The sequence below is a fragment of the Vittaforma corneae genome (assembly GCF_000231115.1).
Source record: "Vittaforma corneae ATCC 50505 unplaced genomic scaffold supercont1.2, whole genome shotgun sequence".
NCBI classification, from domain to species: domain Eukaryota; kingdom Fungi; phylum Microsporidia; family Nosematidae; genus Vittaforma; species Vittaforma corneae.
The window spans coordinates 234,127-253,376 of NW_006889835.1; the positions used below are offsets into that span (position 1 = coordinate 234,127).

Genomic DNA, 19,250 nt, shown 5'->3' on the forward strand with positions numbered 1-19,250 from the left:
CTAGAAAATACTAGAAAATTCCAGAAAATGGCAGGTAAGTCAGCACGCATTGAAAGATAACAAAAAGGAGTAGTGTTAAAAATAGTTATTTTGAAGTCCAGAGACATCCAATCATAAGGAATGCATAAAACACATAGTCGTTGGCATTTTATATGGTGTTTGTGTAGCTTTTGATTTTAAAATTCAAGTTCATTGATCAGAAGTCAAAATATATCAATGGGATAATATTACTTTGATCAGAATGTACAAAACCAAGTCATCGTAACGAATCCACATGACATTAAATAGGCTACTGCATTGAATATTATTAGACCGATTTAAAATAGCTTAATAAGATTGATGGCTTTGACGGAAATTAAAACATAATTTGATGAAAAAGATAGGACGGCCGGAGCTGGTTTATAAAACTTTGTGTTAGAAATGATTGTTATATGTGTTAATAGGGATTCCCAATTAAAAGTATATGATAGTACACTTTATTCTTATTTGTATGAAATCATCGCTTTAAACTCAGAAATATCATCCATGTCACACTTCATTATAATTTTAAATAGAATGGCAAGCACTGTGACGACCTCCGGACTCTTAAAGATATTTTGTGGTGTCATTGTAAGACAGAAAAATGTTGCACAGGCTTTCATAGCTCATCTTTGTTATTTCTTTGTTTTCTTCAATTTTATTGAATAGATTCCTGATGGCCAGGAGGCATCTACGTCTTTGTGGACTCAGCGAGAATACTAAATATTTGCAGAGCTTTAATGTATCTTTATTCTTATAGCCCATAACCTTACTAACGATAGCCTCCAGATGAACTGGATCAAAGAATCCATCTAAATAGTCTCTAATATACGACTTAAGGGCTGACCCTAGAATCAGCGCATCATACTCTGAAAAGTCTACTTTTTGACCGCTTGTCATCTTTTCAACAAGAGTTTTGTAGGCTTCCTTATCTCCCTCCCTTCTAAATATTCCTGGTTTGTCCAAGCACTTACTCTCGATAGCTACAATCAATTCAAATAGTGATTCATGCATTTTTTTCTGGGTCCCGGCTTCTTTTGAAATGCACAACATTTGCATAAAAAATCCATTTTTATGCTGGCTCAAATATTCTATACATTTCTTCCTTAAAATTCCTTTCTCAATAGTAGAAAGGCTGCTGAATAGCTCTTTAGGGCATTTCCCCCCGCTGTCTGTTTTCAGCTCTACTGACGACAACCCCCTTTTGTATACTGACGTCTCCTTTATTGTTTTCAGGACATAGTCGATCGACTTGATTCTTGGCACGTAGTTTTCCATGGATGGATAAATAAACAGAAATATAAGTTAATAAATAAATCAAGACAAGTTCAGTATAAATAGTTGAAAAACCTTAGCATTAGCTCACAAAATATTATAATATAAAATTACTGTCTATCTGTCATATTTATTACATAAGATGTCTAGTTTTCATGAACAGTTAGCAATGCATACAAGTACATCAGTACTATCGTTATCAAGCTACCTTCTGCAAGTCTATCTGCCACACCAAAACTTTTTGGGTAGTGGTTTGCTAAGTATCTCTTGCTGTATTCATCCTCAATTTTACACATAACGGATACATTAATAAGCGAAACACCGACAACTGCCAAGATCACCCGGTAGTTTTTGAGTATGAAATTCCTAACGGTCATTGATACTACCTTGAATTTGTATGTTAGTATCATCTCGGTTATTAAAAAGGCCATGGAAAATGTGGTGGACTGTCCAAGAAGAGCCATGATGACGTTTAGTGCAAATATATGCACATATCCGTTGTCTGGAATAGCATTTGACATTCTCACAATAAAATAATACTCTATTTTGAATGCTAAATCTATTATAAAGGAGAGGATTGAGAGTATTGACACAACACAATAGGAAATGGCAAGAATATACAAGGCTCTATTAAAAGAATTGAATATGTTTTTGGAATGGTTGAATATGAACTTTTTAAAGGTAAATAGGATATAAACAACCACTAGCATTGGGGAAGGTATTATTAAGGTAAGAATAAGAAACAAGGACCAAAAATATGGAATATTGAAGATCAATGTCAACGTATCTTTCAAGGAGGGAAGAGAGGATATTTCGATAAAGAGCGATACGCATAGGAAAAGGATAAAGGAAGAAAGAGTGAAAAGTATGCTTTTTAGCATTTCCATCCCTCTTGGTAAAATTAAAAACAAATAAAAAAGAAATTGTTTACTATTCTATTATTAATGTAATAAAATGATTGTTTAAGAGTAATACTCAAATTTAAAAACAGTGGCAATGCCCATAAAATAAAAGATCGGTTAATAGACAGTTTATTTTTAAGTATACAACAGAGGCTTATAGACAGCACTAGTATCACGCCGTAACGTATTGAGTGATCTTAATTTATGTGAGGCTTGTATACTTTGTAATAAAGCTGTGGCTCAAAGCCTTTTCCAATGAAATTCTCTGCTTTGGATCTTTATGACAGCATTTTGAAATAAAATCGATACATTCGTCGCTTAAATATGGTGGAAATTCAAGCTCTCCTGTCAGTATTTTTTGCTTGGTTGCTCTAAGATTATTTTTGCCTGAAAAAGGAGTAGTACCGGTACAAAACTCATAGCAAAGTATTCCCAAACACCAAATATCAGCATTGAAGTCGTATATGTCCTCCTTGCACATCTCAGGTGGAAGATACTCTGCTGTTCCGCAGAAAGTGTTCCTCTTCTTATCATTGTTGCACACGCTCCATCCAAAATCAGCTAGCTTTAGATTGTCATCACATCCAATAAGAATATTCTCTGGTTTTATATCTCTGTGTATTATGTTCCTTAAGTGCATGTACTGCAGGGCCGAACACACCTGCTTGATGTATGAAGATGCTTGTGGTTCTGAAAAATGAGTGGATTTGCGGAGCTGCTTCCAAACATCCCCCTTTCCAGCAAATTCTAGGATAAGGTAGAGCCTAAGACTGTCATAAAAGTATCCATACATCTTTAGTATGTTAGGATGGTCTAGGGAAAGACTAACCTCCACCTCTCTTCTTAAGTTCTTTACATCTGAGTCATTCTTTATATCTGACATTCTGATCATTTTCAGTGCTACCACGTATTTCTTTTCTTTGTGTCTAGCAAGCCAGACCTGTCCAAATCTTCCTGTTCCCAAAGGCTTTCCAAGTTCGAAGTCATCAATTGTCAGAAACTTTTGTTCCATTAAAATTAATGTGGGGAGGGATAGACAGAATGAAACAAAACAGACAAAATGAACTGCCGACTCAGAAAAGACAAAGACCAAAGAACCGCTCAAAAGCTTATATTAATTTAAACACACTAGGACAATAATTTATTAGTACATTATATCATTTAAATAAATAGTCTATTACCTTCTCAATAAACTTGGCACCATACGGAAGTATAAAGTTTTTAACAGTTGAATTAATATTAAAATGAAAACCTATTTGCTAGCAGATTATTTTTGCTTTGGTCTTGCTTTAAAATGTGCATGACCAGTTTCTTCAAAGGAGACATTCCCCGGATTCAAATTATCATGAAACTCAAAAATTGATACATCAAACTGTCTTCAGGTGCATACTGCTTATTCTGTATTCTTTTTTTAATCTCACTCATCTGCTGTACAATTAAACTAGCCGTGGACTCATTGCACTGTAAAAGAAGACTCTCCATCGTATTAACATAATTAAGGCACGTCAGCAATATAATGCTCTCTTTACTTATACGACTATTCTGAACCTCATAAATAATCTTTTCGTAGATGTTCTGCCATATATCGGCATTTTGAATACGGATTTTATTGAATATCACTCCTTTTGATACTCTTATTAGCCCTTTCGACTGCATCTCACTGTAGATTTTCTTTCTTAAATTCTCAACACCAGCCAACCTCCCCCTTTCTCCATTCAGATACTCAAGTAGATCCCTAGGATTCAAGCTGATTTCTGATATTTTATGTGCAAAATCTTTGGAAATATTCCTTTCAGGAGCCTTTATAACCTTCACAACTCCATTTCTTAATTCTAGAACATGTTCTACGGAAAGCTCACATAAAATAGCAATCCTTAATGCCAGACTAGATCTTGTACAGAGATACAGGGCTTCCTTTCTGGTTCTAAGAAGGAGAACAAGCTGAAAAGCAAGAGGAATGTCTATTCTTCGCTCTAAATTGGTCCTTCTTTTGGGTTGCATATCCATTGTAGAGAGCTTCTAGCCTTTGAAGCCTAAAAAATAAAACAATCAGTCGATCAATGGAAAAGCCAAAGTAAAAAACTACATAAGGGCATTTTACAAAATGTTTGGTGAAGAATGAATAGTGGATGATGCTTATCATACAAAATACGGAAAGGCTGATCTAATTTTCAATTATTTATAATCCCCAAATGACTAAGCTTACAAAACCAAAGTACATGAAAATACTCGACATCCAAAAAGTACTGAAATACATTTTTATTGATGAAAAGAGGCCCCGCTACATCCAGCTCAATCCAAAGCCTAAAAGCGTAGCTATTGTTTATGTTAGCCAAAATGTGGACATTTCAAGTCTGAAAGTTGAGCAAGGGGATTCTTCAACAGGAACTATTTTAGTTAAAAAAGACTTGCGACTTCCAAGGAAAGACAGTATCAAAAACGACTCAAGTATTTACTCGACGTCTGGATGGGAAAATAAGGAAAGTGGCGTTGATCCTAACCAGTTAAGCTCTTTTGAAGTTTTCTTAAAGAATCAAGGATATTTAAGAGTCCATTTAAATGAAGGGATATCCCCCAAGGATCTGTTTAAAAATATTTTAAAGTCCGTGGATGTCAAAGACTCAACACTTTCCGTAATAACACCTGAAAACCTTATATTAATAGAGAAACACAACATCCTTCATATGTTTTCATATTCAAAGTTCATAAAAAGCCAAGCCAATTTTGACAGTTCTATTTTTGACTCATATTCAAAACCTAAGATCCCAAGCCCCTATTTTCTAATTGCCATAGACTGTGAAATGATGCAATGCGAGAATGAGACTCAAGTTGGAAGAGTTTCTATGCTTGATCATACCGGTAGAATAATATATGACAAATTTATAAGACCTAAAGCCAAGGTTACTAATTATTTGGAGCAGTATTCTGGATTAAATGAAGACAATACAAGTGGAGGAATAGCATTGGAAAAACTGAATGAGGATCTACTTTCAATCATTGGAACTAACACTTATCTGCTTGGACATGGCCTAGAAAATGATCTCGAAGCTTTATGTTTTTACACAGATAAGGTCATAGATACATCATATCTATTTTTGAACAGCGACGGCTACAAAATTAAGCTGTCACAGCTCAGCAAAATATATTTGGGGGATCAGATTCAGAATAAGAGCCATTGCCCAACGGAGGATGCTCTATGCTGTTTAAAGCTATTGGCTTTCAAAATATCTCAGCTTAGGAACTTTTTTGATCCAAGCGGGGCAGTATTAGAATTGGGGGTAAATCCTAAGAACATTAAAAAGTTAGAGGACACTTACAAGTCAGAGGGGTTGTTTTTCCATGAAGAATCCGACGTTGATAAATTAAGTAATTTTGTAAAGCATCACCCTGATTTGTTCATTATTTTCATATATCAAATAAAAGATCAAAAATATATTGCACTTAAGCAAAAAACACAAGAATAAATAGGCCTTGGCCATTTCTTTTCCAATTTTTTAGTCAATCTATTTTAATAATTTTGCACTTGAATCTATCCTCGCTGTGTTGATGGTGAAATGACATTTTCACATGCAGGCTTCTTTATCCTATATACAGCATTGATATGAATGCTCGCTAGAGTATTAAATAAAGATATTCATGCCGCTTTTCTGATATGTTAAGATCAATATCGTTTTTTCTAGCTATATCCCACAGCTTTGAATACAATGTTTGTTTGTTCTTCTCGCTTACCTCAAAGTCTGTCTCTATATTTTTCATTTCTTTTAACTTTTCAATAATCTTACAGAATCTGAGGGACGCCATCTCGCTGTCTATGTTCAGATTGCTATCTTCACAGTCTTTAAGCATCCATGCAAGTGGAAATATTCCACCCTCCTCGTTTTCCAGTACTTTCTTGTAATACAGAATCCTCTCAAGCCTCCTCTGTGACAGCTTCTTGGTTTGTAAGGACCTGACAAGGAGATGAATAAGGTTATAGTTTTTGTAGATAAGTGCATACTTAAGAAGTTTGAAGAGTCTTTTTGTTTCAAACTCCAGCGAAAACATTGCTATTAGTGCCTTATTTTTGTTTTGGATATGAAGTATTGGTTTGGAGGCCGAATGACCATCAAAGCTTATTAAATCATCAGCAGACAGCGCTCGAATAAGATCAAGGTCTATTCGGGTTAATGCTTGTACAAACTTTTTGTTTTTTAATTTTAATGGTGCATTCCTCCACCGCTCTATTCTATCTAAATTGCTTTCTGTTTGATTTTCCAGGTATTTTGTGTAAGGTAGGAAATCCCTAGGCCAAACTATTGCATCAGAAATAGGTAATGACGAGACTATCTGTTCTTTTCTTTCATCAATCTTCGTTTTCTTTCCATGGTTTGTAATCGTTTTTAGATCTAGTTTACAGTTATATTCCTTCAAAACACGTTTTAGATTAACCATCTGACAAAAACAGCTGAAGCTTTATAAAATATTACGATCCAATCAAAATAGAACTTTAATGTACTTATATTATTGTGGCCAACAAATTGAGTTGTAGAGTTCCAATATAATATGAACCTATCACATATGCATATAAGGGCACACATAAAAATCATCTATGGATAAGAGGACATGTTCATCTACATGTACAGCTTTAATAGAATTGATCAATCAGTCAAAATATATGAAATAATACACAGAAATACGTTAATTGTAGTGGCATCGTAATAGAATTTGCCAAACCTTGACTAATAGATAAAATAAACAAAAAATGTATGGATTTGGCCATGAAGTATTATCCTTCTATTACCTTCTTAAGTATTTTTATATCACACTCGGAGTCGTTAAGATCAGAAGTGTCAAGAGGTGTTATTAGAATGACCTGTGTCTGTGTCTCTTTGAAAAACTCAAGAAGACAGTGGATGGCCATTTTCCTATTCAAGGAATCCATAAACACATCAAATTCATCTAAAACTTTTACCGGACACTTAAAGCATTTCCACATACTTAATAAAAAGCATAGTCCAGCAAATGATCTTTCTCCCCCACTTAAGGTGCTCTTCGATCCTGTGATACACGAGTTATGAACCTTCATCTTCAGGTCTAATCTCTTATTTTCGTGATCAATTGCCATTTCTCCAACATAACCACTCCTCATCGTATACTCTTTAAACATTCGCATCGCCTCTTCTGTGTCTTTTTCTTTTATTTCATCTCTTCTAGCTCTTCTTTTATTACAAGCTTTGGCTATCTCCCGAATTATACTCTCAAATTTCTCCCTGAGCTTGCTAAGGTATGCTATTTCCCTGGACATTTTAGCAATTTCCCCTTCAATCTCCTCCTTCGGTCCCATCTCATTCGCCTTAAGTTTAAACTCTCGAATACTCCTTCTCTCTTTTGTTATTTCTGCCATACTTTTAATATTTCCAGGTTCCTCGCCAAGTTCAGCAACATTCTTAGATATCTCGTCTTGAATAGCTTTCTTGTTGGCTATAGTTACTGATTTGGTATTTTCGCAGACCATAATCTCATAATCAAGTTTACAAATCTTGGAGGATGCATGTTCTCTTTTCCTCTGAAGTTCATTACACCTTTCCTTATTTCTATCTAATGTCTGTTGCTTCGAGCTTTCAATACTGGATATCTTGGCATCAATCTGCTTCTTTCTATTTTCAAGTGAAACTATACTTTTCAAAAGAATATGATACTTCTTTTCAAACCTTTCAGTATCATTTTCCTTGAGACCTCTCAAAGACTCAAGTTCAATACTAAGATTTCTTATTCTTTTCTCCAGACTATCTGTTCTAGATTCTAATTTTCCAAGATCGTTCATTAACCTGGCATATCTTTTTTTGGCTTCTTCCGTGAGTACTATCTTTGATAAATCACATTCGAGTTTCTTAATCTTGCTCTCCTTATTTTCAAACCAATACACCCCATCATCTTTGGCCCTAAAATCACTCAATGATCCATTATACAGCTTAATCTTATCTCCCGATAGGGTATATGCACAGTCTACATATCTAGGATCCGCCCTAATAATGTTGTGTGCGTTTTCACGATCCTCAATCAGAATTATCTGCTCAATGTTGTTAAGAGTAATCAACTGATTTGAAACCAACTGATTATCTATCTGAAGGACATCCAGAAGTGTCTTATAATTCGAGTTGGTCTTAAGATTCTGATATGGCTTCTTACTGAACATCTGTGACACTGAATAGTCTACATTTAGTTTTTTAAATAGAGTATGAAGCTTAATTTTATCTTCAGAGTTGAATACAATGTAATTTGTAAGAGATTTCTTCAATATGATACTGGCTGTTTTAAACCATTTATATTCTTTTAATTTCAGATATCTGCAAACTGGGCCTATAACAGCATCCTTAAAGCTGGTCTTCTTAAGCTCTTCTTCAATCTTTTTGAAACATTCAAGATGCATTTGTTTGTTGCTGTCAAATGCATTCTGCCTTAAATAGCTTAATTGTTTTTTTAATTAAAGCTGTGCTGTTCATTTTCTTCATTCCTCTTCTTTTCATCATTATATGCCTTGAGCGCATTCTCTCTTTCATTTTCGAGTGAGCATAGCTGCGATCTTTTTTCCAATAGCTCTTTTTCATATTCCAATAGTTCTTTTTCAAGTGCACGGATGTTGCTTTTATTTCGTATCTTTTCAATGTGTTCGGCTGCTCTGTCTCTTTCTATGACATATTCCGCCAATTCTGTCGAAACATCATGTGCCTGCACTTTAAGCTTAGACAATTCTTCGTCTAGCTCCTTGATGCTTTCCTCTTGAACAGCCTCCTGCAGGATACTACACAGTAATCTTCTTTCCTCTTCGTTTTCATGAATCTGTCTATCATTGTCTTCAATAGTTTTGTCTAATTTCTCTACCTTGCTTCTTAAATCTTTAACATTTAACCACTTCTCTTCTATTTCCAACTGCCTAAGCGCTGCATCTGAATCAAAGTCCAAAAAGCTAAGATTTTTCTTTTGAACCAGCAGTTTTGTTTCAATATTATCTTGCTTCTCCGCTGTCTCTTCTACCTTCTTTTTCATTTCCTCTAGTATATTCATACTCTCCTGCAACTCTTCTTCAATATTCTTAAATTCAGTCCCAAGATAATAAAACTCATATAAATCCTCAGGTCGGGCTACATTTAGAAACCTTTTGCTCTTCTCCTGTGTAAGAAAGTTCAAGGGATTATCAAATTTCAATCCATACTTTTCAATGATGTTTTCTAGTTCATTTTTTCCAATATTGAAAACTTTTCCATATGAATTAAATATTGACACTTTGGTATATTTTGCTCTTAGTTTCTTTTCTATGACTATCTTGTCTCCATACCTCTCTAGCTTATATCTCAAATAGTTATTTATAGCTACCTTGATTGTAGCCTGGTTTGCACCTGTTTTTATAAGATTAGCATAACTACTTCCTCTTTCAAGGGTCTGTGCTCGTTGGCCAAACAAAATTCCAAGAGCAATCATCACTGCACTTTTCCCGCTACCATTTCTTCCGCCAATGCATGTAATCATCTTGTCAAAGCCGATTTTCAGATTGTCATGGCACATAAAATTCACTAATTCGATTGACTGGATTGTAATGGATTTCATGGATGAAAATTTTTGGTTTATTAAAAATAGAGTGGAAAACAAGCTTATAGCAAAACAGCCCAAGCATTATACCCCATGCGCTTGTGTAATGTAGAACTCTTTATACTGCTGCTATATGTAGCTATTCTTGGTTTTGATGGCACACTCTTGTTTCATATTAAAACACAATCAGGAACAAGAGTAAAAAACAATATCCGCAAATAAAATGGCTAAATACAAACGCTAATTTATCATGATACATGATGATTATTGTGTCATGTTTAAAGATATGTCCATAATGTGAAAGTAAATTAAAATAAAAAGTCTTTAGTGCTATTTTTAAATTAACCTTTTACTTAAGAAATTGTACTACTACTAGTTTCACCTTTTGCTGTTACTGTTTTTTCTTCTACCACAGACTGGGTCTTGGCTGATGGTGCTTCGCAACCTGACGATGATGTCTTCTTTACTACAACCTGTTTATATCCAGGTTTACAATCGTTACTCTTCTTGCCTTTTGAATCCTCACACTTCGTGTCAAGTAGAACAACACCATCCTCAGTCACCAATCTTAATGCTTCTTTAGTGAACAAAGGATATACTGTTCCATTCTTCTTTTGAGCTGACAAGAGCACCTGTGTAAGCATGAAGTTTGTAATACCCGGAGGAGGGCTTCCTATAAAATGTGGACTCGAGAATACTGTCAGAACCTTTCCTGGAAATACCTCATTCTTGGCTGCATCAAGCATGATTGGATTAGTTGCAAGTTCCCTGTCTGCAAGCTCCTTTACACGTGGACTGACCTCTACTGACATCTTTGACTCATTATAAAACTGCTCTGCCCTGATAGCCGTCAAGAACACGAGAAGAACAACAGTAAGAAAATTGGATGCGCTCATATGAACAACGAGTTGAGAAAATTTTATATTTAGCATTTTAAAACTATGTTTCCGAATTCTCCAATTGTTTTCTCACAAATTCATCAATGTTTCAGAATTGTGAATCAAACAGTGAAGCATTCAGGATGAAACTTGTAAGAAAAAGATGGTAAAAAGTAACACTGTTTGTATCCTAGTGTTTTTAGCACACATGCTGAATTTTCATATAATCGTTATATTTTAATATTGTAGTACTTTTAAAGCTTTAAATGAACTTAGTCAATATCACAGTATAAATGATTATCTACAATCAAAATGATGCTATCGGGTATCGATTCTCTTTAATCTGGTTAGTATTTCCTTGTAATCGCAATTTTGAAACTTGTCCTGAAACACTTGCAATTGGTAAATTTCTTAGACCCCTTGTATGGCTGCAAAACTTGCAGTAAAACTACATCTTGATCCTTGTGGAATAAAAAATAAGGGGAACACCTGTTTCTTCAATGCATCCATTCAATGCCTTCTCTCTCTTCCGAAGATAGTACGATATTTCTTGGACAACTCATTTGACCCCACAAAGCAACCTTTTTGTCTTGCATTTCAAAATTTTATTTTTGAATACAAAAACAATAGCAAAATTTTGGATCCCTCAGATTTTATTGGTAAAATTAGAGGAAAAATTAGACTTTTTGATGGAAAGCAACAGGATGCTCACTCATTTTTGGACAGTTTTATCACAAAACTGTGTGATGAGCTTGACTCATCGAGGGATACTAAAGACAGCAATATCATAAAAAAAGCATTAAGTATTTCAATTGAAGATAAAGTAAAATGTCAGAAGTGTGGATTTGTCTCGGTAGTGTCATCATTGCCGACTATGCAATATCTTTCTATCAAGGATAGTGTCCAAAAGTCTTTAAATAGTTATCTAGAAAATGAGGAGAGAGTAGATGAAAGCTCCCCTTGGAAATGCACAGAATGTAGCACTCGAACAGCCTGTCCTATTGTACATTCCATTAAGTCCACCTCAGACTACTTTGTCATCTATCTTAATAGATTCCAGAGCATTATCTCGAAAAACAATACCCAAATCACGGTTGATCAGAATATTAATATTAATGATGTGAAATACGAGGCTATTGGGATGGTATGCCACTCAGGAATGCTTGATGGAGGACATTACTATGCTTTTTGTAAAAGGGACAAGTGGATGGAATACAATGATTCTTTGGTTCAGCCAATAGAGAGACCAGAGCACAGCAGTTCAGCATATATGATTTTCTATTCTCGAGCGTAAATAAATTATAATTTATAATTACAAAGTTGTTTTGTCTATGTCAGCTAAAAGGAAGACCGCTTATCATTTATTTATACTTTTGATATGTATTGTTTATTTAGCAAACAGCCAAGTCTTAATATTTTTTATATTATGTTGGTCATTTAAGTTTGAAATGTTACAAACCGTACCAAAATGTCCTATCAAATATATTGTTTAATAAGTTAATACCTTGTGCTATCCTTTTCTTTTACTCTTTTTCATAGTGCTTATCTGTGTCTCTTTCAAATAGTGCTTGATTGTTTTTAATAGTATTTTACTGAACTCTTTCTTATCATAAAAATCAATTGAACAGGAAACATCTGTTTCACTTTCAGTGTTGCGGGACTCCGATTCCAAAGACACTTCAAGGAGATATTCTTCTATTGATTTTTCATTTCTAAACACACCGACATTCTTTTCGGTTAAAGTCTGCTGCGAATCTACTTTATATGTGTCCCCATATTGGGTGTTTAATAGCTCTTCACCTACTAACTTATTGTATTCTTTGCCAGCTATTTTATCGCACAGTCTGTGACTGGCTGAATTAGTATTTGATTGATCAATGTGCATGCCCACCTGATCGCTGCTTGGCTTGAATGTTTCAACATTGCTGGCCTTTTCTTCCTTATACCTCTCTGATTGCTCTCTATAAACTGAAACTATATCTTTTACATTAGTCTGTTCTGTGTTCTGGCTTTTATAGGCATGCCTACGATTGAATAAATCCTTAGGTTTAATATCTTCGGCTAGTGTGTTGTCTTTTGCATCGTTTCTATGAATATTTTTGGATTCGAGATTGTTCTTTCCGTTGCATCTATCATGTTGAATATTGATTTTTTGATCGCATTTATAAAATCCCATTTTGACTCTTTCGCTGCTCTTATTTCTCTTAAGAATAGCCATTTTAACCATTCCTGACGAGAGAAATTTAGGTTCTGTCTCTATTTTGCTTTTTTGGTATAAACCTGTGCCAGCTTTAGTCTTGGAACTCAGCTCACTTTTCTTTTCTATATCTTCTTTATTCTTAGATTGCTGATGCATTGTTTTAGAACTCAATCTGCTTTTGGTCTCAAGCATAGTGTTTTTACCATCAAAAACCTGCCCTTTTATATTTAGTTTATCCGGTTGTGTTTTTTTCATTTTCGGTTGTTTCTCGGACGTTACTATATCACTAACTTCAGAATCTATCTTCACATCATCAAGGCTGTATCTTTTCCGCTGTACTTGATAGTCTCCACAACATGAAAAGCACTTGGCTATGAGGTTTTTAAACATTGTTTTAACCATTGCAGTTGTCCTGCAAACAAGGTTTATATTCCTGAAACCCTGTGGTTTCAGGATTTGAGTATAGAGTAAACAGCCCAAATTAAATGTGTAAACATGCCTTTAAAATAAGTTATTGTAGTGAATATGCTGATATTGTAAATTATACTACCGAATTTTAGATAAACCCGCAATATGCCCCTCTTTAAATATCAGTTACTGTGCTTTTGTAAAATTCATGTGGAGTTAAATGAGTCATTCATAACGGTTCTGCTCTTTATGGTAATGACGGAACCTCGATAAGATTTTCTTAATATTCATTTGATTCGAGTACATTGCAAATGATGGAAATTCCATCGCAATTCATGTTTTGAACATTCAAAAGCTATTTGAGAAAACTTCAACCCAATTAAATTTAATACAAAGCTTATCACTCTTTTTGAGGGAAATTTTCTATTATATCAAGTGAAAGAGTTACTTCAATATTGATTGTGACTTTATATCACACATAGCTTAAAAAATAATACGTAGAATCCCAATGACCATATTACTTTGCACACAATAAGCAGACTGTATGCAAGCCCATGTCAAATTTGAAAATATTGCTGTATTAAATAAGCTTAGGGAATAATGTTTGTTTATAGACAAAAGTGTAAATTCTAACGACTATAGGCAAATACATAGTTTAACATCCAAAATCATTGATTTTAATAATGTTAATTTATCCATTTTGCTATGTTTAATTAAATGCTGCACAGATCCATACAATATATAGACTGTTCTATTTCAGTCTTCATTTAACCCTGTGGTAAGGATGAGTAAAGATTTGTCTCTGTCATTTCTAAACACTGACTCAAGCATACAATCAAAACAAAGCGCAAGCACAGACAATCAGCGCAGCAATGCATTTAGAGAGCTATTTGATCCTGTATTTGTGAATCTAAGAGTGATGATCCCCAGAAAGATAGAGAAAATATTCAAAGGTGTAGACAGGATTGACTTTATGTACGATTTTATAGACTCAAATTATATAGAAATTGTTGAAATGCAAAGTGGAAATACGTTCTTTAGAATATTTACTTGTGACTATGAGCACTTTCCCTTTAAAGATAAGAACGAACTAACTAATGAATTAGAAGCTGTGAATGGAACAGCTACAAATAGAATGGGGATAGTGTTTGTTTTCGGAGGGAAAAGTTCAGAAACGCATGCAAAATGGAGCAAAACAGGAAATACAAGGAATCAATCATAAAAACGTCAGATTTACCGAAGATAGCATTCTAAAGGAACTCAAAATGAAGTATTTGGAATACCAAATAGAAAACCATATAAATTTTATATTTATTGAAGATTCCCAATTCTTACACTCACAGCTAAGATCCTTAATCAGTCTTAGAAAAGAAAAGGACAGATACACCCCAAAGACCAGGAAATTCTGTGAATATCAGAAAAGAGAATTTTTGAAGAATATTCTTGAAACTATTCCTGGAGTAAGTCAGAATATTTCAAATGCTATACTTGGAAAATATTCTGATGTAAATTCAGTTGTTAAAGGGCTGCTGAATAAGGAGCTGTTTATGTCAATAAAAGTAATAGATGAAAATGGAGGATTAAGGGACATGCCGGAAAAAGTATATCTGAAATTATACAACACATTCTACAGTAACGATGGAGATGAGAAGATTTAACAAAGCAGCACTAACATAGTAGCAGTGATAATAATGTATTAAAATAGATGCATTAAAATATTCACGTAACGGATGCTAAAAAACGAATATACTATTAAAATTAACCGGTATTAGTTGCAATCTATAAGTATGACTGCTAAACACGTTGAGGCAATATAGCTTAATTACCCGTATGATAAGAAGTCCACACCTAAAGCCAGTGAATCTGCTATAAAGACAGGCGTGCCATATTAAAAGTATATTAAATTGTACTTTACTCATTCACATCATTTATTTATAAGTCCAAGAGAACGAGCATATGCAAGATAGAATGCATCGTTCTCTGAAGTTGCTGTCTTAATGAGCAGATCCAAAACTTGATTCTTGGCGCCAGAGTTAAGATATGAAATGCTGTAGCCAATGCAGTTGAATACAAAGAACTTAATCCTGAGCCACCACAACACTCTCTTTTCAATTGAAAGATGTTTAAAGTATTTAAAGAACTTCTTGACAATTTCATAGTAGAAATTCTTGAACCCACAGGGTATGAAATGATCAATCTCACAGATAATAGCATCGTCTACACAGAAGGAAAGGCAAATGAACTCTTCAAACTTAAGACAATGACGAGGAAGATAGAGGCAGACCCTCTTCTCACATCCACAGCCTGGTAGATCAATGATTGAGCACTCTCTGGTGCATGGGTCAACAAAGCAGATGGAGGTAATGGTCTTTCTACGGCACTCCCTGTTTTTCTTAACGATAGACTCAATGATAATTCTTTCAATCTCAGCATCACAGGAGTATAATCTCTGGAGTATTAAGAAGCACTCATAATAATTTCCATTATAGAATGCATCATAGTATGCATCAAATACACAAGGAGAGACAGTGTTAATGGCGTGGAGAAGTAGCTTGTAAATCTCACATTCTACATTGCTTTCTTTACGTTTGTAATATTTCAGGCCGCAATGAAGGGGTCTGCAGAAATCAAAACTAGGGAGGACTAACTCCTTAATGGCATGGTAAGTCATTTCTGTGAATTTATACGAGCAGGTAGTTGAAAAGCAGTTGTATGGAATTTCACAATAGTCATAGCAAGGGGTCTCGCATGGTTTGCAGGGTCTTTCCAGGCTAATCTCCTTGCAGAATACTTTGTTAATAGCTTCACATTCTCTTATTTCACTGCACTCAATCCTATCACAACGGTCTCTTTTCTCGCAAGAGTCATAGCGGAAGTCCGACCATGAGCTAGTTGTGGAATGTTCTCTGTGTCTTCGTCTAGCAAGTACGCCATAGGACAGCACAAGCAGGTTTAATAGAGTGTTGGACATTATTATAGGGGTTTTTTAATTTTTTGTTTAAATTCATTTTTATTGATAGATAAATTAAAAATATTGATTTGATTTTTAATAGCTTGTAAATAAAAACAAAGAAGCTTTAGGAAAGTAAGAAAGATCAGTAGGGAAGAAAGTATGGCACGGACGGTCTTGCATTGATGTGAAATTGAACTGTGAAGCGATTTTTGCCATGCTAGTCTTTAAAGTAATTTATAAATTAAAAATGTTGTTTGTTTTTATTTGTTTTTGCTTGTTGGTCAGGCTAAAAACCTATTCAAGGAATTTAATTAAATAAAGAATAAGAGATTCTTTTAAATTGCGAATGCAAGTATGCAAGCAGGAAAACACGGCAAGCTTTAACGGAATTAAAAATGAGCAATAGTAAACTAAAAGGATGAAACCATAGCAGGGAGAGCCGTAGGAGGCACAGATAGAAATGCACCATGCACTTAGTACATTAAAGCTGAAATGCGTCATCTAAAATGCACCATTGAACTTATTTAATATATTCACAAGGCAGACTCTAAAGCTTAAATGCTTTAATATCAGCCACTTGGTTAATCCTTAACTAATTTAATACAATTCATTTAAATACTGTCTATCTTATATTTTTACTTTCTCGGTGTATGTCTTCTTTGTTGTTGTTAAGTGGAGCTCACAGGCCCTTTCAATAGTATTCAGAAATACAAACTTGTATCTCTCACCAACATGTACTTCTGGCGGATTCCACCATGTCAGATAGCACTCTCCAGTTTCATCTTCTATTAGCAGCTTACAATACTGTCGTACAGAAATATCTTCAACTCTCACTCTATACCCTGTCTTACCTGCTATTTCATATATCTTTTCTATCTCCTTTTCAAGATCATCTACCCTGTTTTTGTAATTTTCAACAGCAACAAGATACTTAAACTCTAATATCTGCTTGATCCTAGCATTAAGTCCACTTACCACTCCCCCATCCGGTAGAATAGCGGAGATTGTATTCAGAAAAGATATTTTTTTGGCTGCACCTAATTTATAATCCCCATGGCAAACTTTTACACTGTTATAAAACAATCTAAGAGGAGTCCCCTGAATATCAAAGATACTGGTAGCCCCCTTCAGAAGAATGGCAGATCCAAAGACAAACAGTTTGGAGCCAAGAGTGCATTCGCTATTTCTTAGAAGAGTGTAAATATTCTTGTCAATTCTGAATTTGAGAGAGTAAAACCCATCAAAAAGCTCGGCACATTCTTCAGAATAATCTATTAATCCAAGAACCATAAACCTAAAAGGAACATCATCGAATTCCACAATTCTTCTCAGAATAGACTTTTCATATTTTTGTCTTAGTATCATAATTTCAATAATCTTTTCTAAGGTACTTTCATTATCGCCTATTTCATTGTTTAAGTATAAATGAAGCCATGTCCATTTGAACTGTTCAAAGATCCAGCTGTGTTCTTCCTTCTTAAAGTGCCTCAGAACCTTGGAGAATGTCTCAGCCAGAGATAAATCTTCTGTGATCCTACTACAGACATCTTTTTGACGGGAAATGCTACATTTTTTCATAAATTGATTCTTTGAAAACGTACTATTGGCATTGTTACCAATGGATACGATGCTGTCATTTTTACTAAGCTTATCATGATTGATTTGTAAAGAATCATCATCCGCGTCAATCAACATTGTTTGGTTCTCAGTCGTTTTTAGATTCTTCAAATCAATTAGAATTGTTTGGTTTTTGCCTGTCATAAATGCGGATTCAACAAAGATCTCGTTTTCCATTTGTCCGGTAGTGTTGCTATTTGTTTTTGATTTCATACAATTTTTACTCTTGGCATTTTCTTGATCTTCTTCATAGTAAAGGTCCATGTGCTTAATATTCTTAGAATTCACAAGAACATTTTTGTTGTTACCTGTTGTAAATCCCGAATCGATTATCTTACCTGTAATATTTTCTAGTTTATATTTGTCATCATTCGATCTATTAATTATATCGTTCTTACCTTTGCATGAATAGCTTTCAATATCGCTTATCAGTTTATGTTTTTCATTAGGTTGATTGTTATTATCAGCCCTAATACTTGGGCTGTCAAAGTCTATTACTTTATTCAGCTCGGTGCTTTCAAATAAGTCATCTTCAACAACCTGTGTAACTATCTCTTCATCTGAGACCGTTGTATCTTGCGACGTGCTTGGAAGTGAAGATATTAAATCCTTAATAAACTTCGATGTGCATTCATTCTTCTCTTGTGAATCTAGATTTGCCATCGCAGTCTCAATCTTCGATGGATCTATGTAGATTTCCTGGTCTTTTCCATTTTTGAATCCAGAAAAAGCTTGTCTGTTATTGTCCAAAGTGAATGATGCTGTGCTATTAGACCTGTTTATATCCTGGCAAGAGATGGAGGATGTGCTACTCTTGTATCGTTTGGCTGTCAAGTCTGATTCTGTGTTATATGAGTCATGAACTACACTTGGAGCATCTATTGAGTTGTTTATAACACTTCTACTGTTTTCTTCATGTGATATTTCGACAAATGAAAAGTTTTCTTTGGAACTTTCATAGTCAAAACTAGACTCAGTCACTTGGACATTCTCTTCATTACTCTCCGAACTAGCCATTCCGCCAAAAATCTCTTTTTCACTCTTTGGATTTTCTGTTTCTACGTATTCTTCGTATTCTCGCATTGAGTCTGTGCATAAATGTTCAATATCAGAAATACAAGGATCTGCGTGAAACACTTCACTAAAAATTTCACCAATTTCAGATCCTACATTGATACAACAATCAGAAGTGTAGATGTTTGCTTCGGATGCAGATACGTCTGAGTTTTTAGAAATAATGCTATTTTCTATGCGAGAGGGTTCCATGACAAAAAAAATTTCGGTCTTTAAAAGATCAAAAACATAAAAATAAGATTATCAACAAAACCTTGTACTATTGCAAAATGCATAATTTTTTAATTTACAGTTACTATGAGCAAAGCCACCATAGTATTCGACTGTATAGCTATCTAAATATCCAGAAACCCCAGGAA

At 34.5% G+C, this 19,250-nt stretch overlaps 15 protein-coding genes across 15 annotated transcripts; 4 read left to right on the forward strand and 11 right to left on the reverse strand.

Moving 5' to 3' along the window:
• Positions 1–585: 585 nt before the first annotated feature.
• VICG_00416 (uncharacterized protein) lies at positions 586–1,296 on the reverse strand (the record flags this gene model as incomplete). The annotated part of the gene is made up of 1 exon (XM_007603807.1): positions 586–1,296. The coding sequence occupies one exon, from the start codon at positions 1,294–1,296 to the stop codon at positions 586–588; it is 711 nt and encodes a 236-aa protein (XP_007603869.1).
• Positions 1,297–1,439: 143 nt separating this feature from the next.
• VICG_00417 (uncharacterized protein) lies at positions 1,440–2,180 on the reverse strand (the record flags this gene model as incomplete). The annotated part of the gene is made up of 1 exon (XM_007603808.1): positions 1,440–2,180. The coding sequence occupies one exon, from the start codon at positions 2,178–2,180 to the stop codon at positions 1,440–1,442; it is 741 nt and encodes a 246-aa protein (XP_007603870.1).
• Positions 2,181–2,397: 217 nt separating this feature from the next.
• VICG_00418 (AUR protein kinase) lies at positions 2,398–3,207 on the reverse strand (the record flags this gene model as incomplete). Its single annotated transcript, XM_007603809.1, has 1 exon — positions 2,398–3,207. The coding sequence occupies one exon, from the start codon at positions 3,205–3,207 to the stop codon at positions 2,398–2,400; it is 810 nt and encodes a 269-aa protein (XP_007603871.1).
• Positions 3,208–3,530: 323 nt separating this feature from the next.
• Positions 3,531–4,202, reverse strand: VICG_00419 (uncharacterized protein; the record flags this gene model as incomplete). The annotated part of the gene is made up of 1 exon (XM_007603810.1): positions 3,531–4,202. One exon carries the CDS (start codon positions 4,200–4,202, stop codon positions 3,531–3,533), a length of 672 nt encoding a protein of 223 aa, XP_007603872.1.
• A 185-nt stretch (positions 4,203–4,387) lies between these two features.
• Positions 4,388–5,659, forward strand: VICG_00420 (uncharacterized protein; the record flags this gene model as incomplete). Its single annotated transcript, XM_007603811.1, has 1 exon — positions 4,388–5,659. One exon carries the CDS (start codon positions 4,388–4,390, stop codon positions 5,657–5,659), a length of 1,272 nt encoding a protein of 423 aa, XP_007603873.1.
• A 148-nt stretch (positions 5,660–5,807) lies between these two features.
• On the reverse strand, positions 5,808–6,626 carry VICG_00421 (uncharacterized protein; the record flags this gene model as incomplete). The annotated part of the gene is made up of 1 exon (XM_007603812.1): positions 5,808–6,626. One exon carries the CDS (start codon positions 6,624–6,626, stop codon positions 5,808–5,810), a length of 819 nt encoding a protein of 272 aa, XP_007603874.1.
• Positions 6,627–6,960: 334 nt separating this feature from the next.
• On the reverse strand, positions 6,961–8,604 carry VICG_00422 (uncharacterized protein; the record flags this gene model as incomplete). Its single annotated transcript, XM_007603813.1, has 1 exon — positions 6,961–8,604. One exon carries the CDS (start codon positions 8,602–8,604, stop codon positions 6,961–6,963), a length of 1,644 nt encoding a protein of 547 aa, XP_007603875.1.
• Positions 8,605–8,654: 50 nt separating this feature from the next.
• VICG_00423 (uncharacterized protein) lies at positions 8,655–9,779 on the reverse strand (the record flags this gene model as incomplete). Its single annotated transcript, XM_007603814.1, has 1 exon — positions 8,655–9,779. One exon carries the CDS (start codon positions 9,777–9,779, stop codon positions 8,655–8,657), a length of 1,125 nt encoding a protein of 374 aa, XP_007603876.1.
• A 335-nt stretch (positions 9,780–10,114) lies between these two features.
• On the reverse strand, positions 10,115–10,657 carry VICG_00424 (uncharacterized protein; the record flags this gene model as incomplete). The annotated part of the gene is made up of 1 exon (XM_007603815.1): positions 10,115–10,657. One exon carries the CDS (start codon positions 10,655–10,657, stop codon positions 10,115–10,117), a length of 543 nt encoding a protein of 180 aa, XP_007603877.1.
• A 406-nt stretch (positions 10,658–11,063) lies between these two features.
• On the forward strand, positions 11,064–11,933 carry VICG_00425 (uncharacterized protein; the record flags this gene model as incomplete). Its single annotated transcript, XM_007603816.1, has 1 exon — positions 11,064–11,933. The coding sequence occupies one exon, from the start codon at positions 11,064–11,066 to the stop codon at positions 11,931–11,933; it is 870 nt and encodes a 289-aa protein (XP_007603878.1).
• A 216-nt stretch (positions 11,934–12,149) lies between these two features.
• Positions 12,150–13,319, reverse strand: VICG_00426 (uncharacterized protein; the record flags this gene model as incomplete). Its single annotated transcript, XM_007603817.1, has 1 exon — positions 12,150–13,319. One exon carries the CDS (start codon positions 13,317–13,319, stop codon positions 12,150–12,152), a length of 1,170 nt encoding a protein of 389 aa, XP_007603879.1.
• A 712-nt stretch (positions 13,320–14,031) lies between these two features.
• VICG_00427 (uncharacterized protein) lies at positions 14,032–14,469 on the forward strand (the record flags this gene model as incomplete). The annotated part of the gene is made up of 1 exon (XM_007603818.1): positions 14,032–14,469. The coding sequence occupies one exon, from the start codon at positions 14,032–14,034 to the stop codon at positions 14,467–14,469; it is 438 nt and encodes a 145-aa protein (XP_007603880.1).
• VICG_00428 (uncharacterized protein) lies at positions 14,426–14,905 on the forward strand (the record flags this gene model as incomplete). Its single annotated transcript, XM_007603819.1, has 1 exon — positions 14,426–14,905. One exon carries the CDS (start codon positions 14,426–14,428, stop codon positions 14,903–14,905), a length of 480 nt encoding a protein of 159 aa, XP_007603881.1.
• A 266-nt stretch (positions 14,906–15,171) lies between these two features.
• VICG_00429 (uncharacterized protein) lies at positions 15,172–16,218 on the reverse strand (the record flags this gene model as incomplete). The annotated part of the gene is made up of 1 exon (XM_007603820.1): positions 15,172–16,218. The coding sequence occupies one exon, from the start codon at positions 16,216–16,218 to the stop codon at positions 15,172–15,174; it is 1,047 nt and encodes a 348-aa protein (XP_007603882.1).
• Positions 16,219–16,827: 609 nt separating this feature from the next.
• On the reverse strand, positions 16,828–19,083 carry VICG_00430 (uncharacterized protein; the record flags this gene model as incomplete). Its single annotated transcript, XM_007603821.1, has 1 exon — positions 16,828–19,083. The coding sequence occupies one exon, from the start codon at positions 19,081–19,083 to the stop codon at positions 16,828–16,830; it is 2,256 nt and encodes a 751-aa protein (XP_007603883.1).
• Positions 19,084–19,250: the final 167 nt, after the last annotated feature.